This window comes from Tupaia chinensis, unplaced genomic scaffold, assembly GCF_000334495.1.
Source record: "Tupaia chinensis unplaced genomic scaffold, TupChi_1.0 Scaffold139785_1, whole genome shotgun sequence".
NCBI lineage: Eukaryota > Metazoa > Chordata > Mammalia > Scandentia > Tupaiidae > Tupaia > Tupaia belangeri.
The window spans coordinates 873512-874510 of NW_006199665.1; the positions used below are offsets into that span (position 1 = coordinate 873512).

The following is a 999-nucleotide window of genomic DNA, read 5'->3' on the forward strand; positions in this document are numbered from 1 at the left end:
GGACTTGAACCATGGTCAGCCATGTAGGAGTGTCCAGCGCCTTAACCACCACGCCACCAGCCAGCCCCAAACCCTCTATGGTTACTGCAGCCATTTGAGATGGGTTTCATGACCTCCCCCTTTTACAGGTTGAAAAGACTAAGGCCAGAGAAAGGCAGGGACTTGCCCAAGCCCTCACACCTTGGAACTGCGAAGCTCTGGCTGGCAGGTGGCCTGGTGGTTAAGGGCGCTGGACTCCCACGTGGCTGACTGCAGTTTGAGTCCCAGACCTGGCGGCTTGCTCTCTCTTTCTCTCTCTGTCCTTCTCTGGTCAAATTTAAATAGATCAATAAATAAAGTTAAATAAAATCATTCTTGAAAAGAAAAAAATAATGGGGGGGGGAGACCAGCAGTTAGCGTAATGGCTATATTGCTGGGCTCCCATGTAGTAGACCTCGGTTCGCGTCCCGGACCTGGTGGCTTAAACTTGCGCCTGGCACGTGTGCGTGCATGCCCAAGATTCGGAGAGGAGAATGGAGGAGAAGGGATTGTGGCGTGGCCATCCCCCCTGGGGGGGTGATTTCTCGCTTTCTGTCTCTCTGTCTCTCTCTGTCTGGCGAGCGCACGCACCCTATAGCAAAAACCTCTTAAAAAAAATTGTGAAGCTCCCATCTGAATCCCAGCAATCTGGAGACGAAAATCATCCTGTTTACTTGCAAGAGACTCCGCCTATAATGTGTCATAGGATAATTGATGGACATATATATAGTAGGTACCTAACACAAGACAATAATTATATTTAATTGTAATTCTGTTAGGGGGCGGCAGGAGGGAGGGTGGTCAGAGGCGAGGGGGGATGCATTTCACCGGGAGTCTTCTCTCCTAAGGTCCAGCTTGTGCCTGAGCGGAAGGCAGGGACTGGGGGCGTGCCTCACAGTTGGGGGCGTCTCGGCTCTCGCTGCGCTGCGGAGGGGTGCGCCGGTCCCAGTCGCTGACCAGACGCTGCGCCCGCTCGTACGA

General features: G+C 53.1%; 1 protein-coding gene across 1 annotated transcript in view; it reads right to left on the bottom strand.

The window, feature by feature from the left end:
- Positions 1 to 796: 796 nt before the first annotated feature.
- Positions 797 to 999, bottom strand: part of TEKTL1 (tektin like 1) — a 7535-nt gene continuing 7332 nt past the window's right edge. Inside the window, 1 exon segment of the mRNA XM_006172311.2 lies at positions 797 to 999. This exon segment is cut by the window's right edge and continues 162 nt beyond it. Coding sequence (XP_006172373.2) covers positions 862 to 999 — 138 coding nt within the window. The 3' untranslated portion in view covers positions 797 to 861.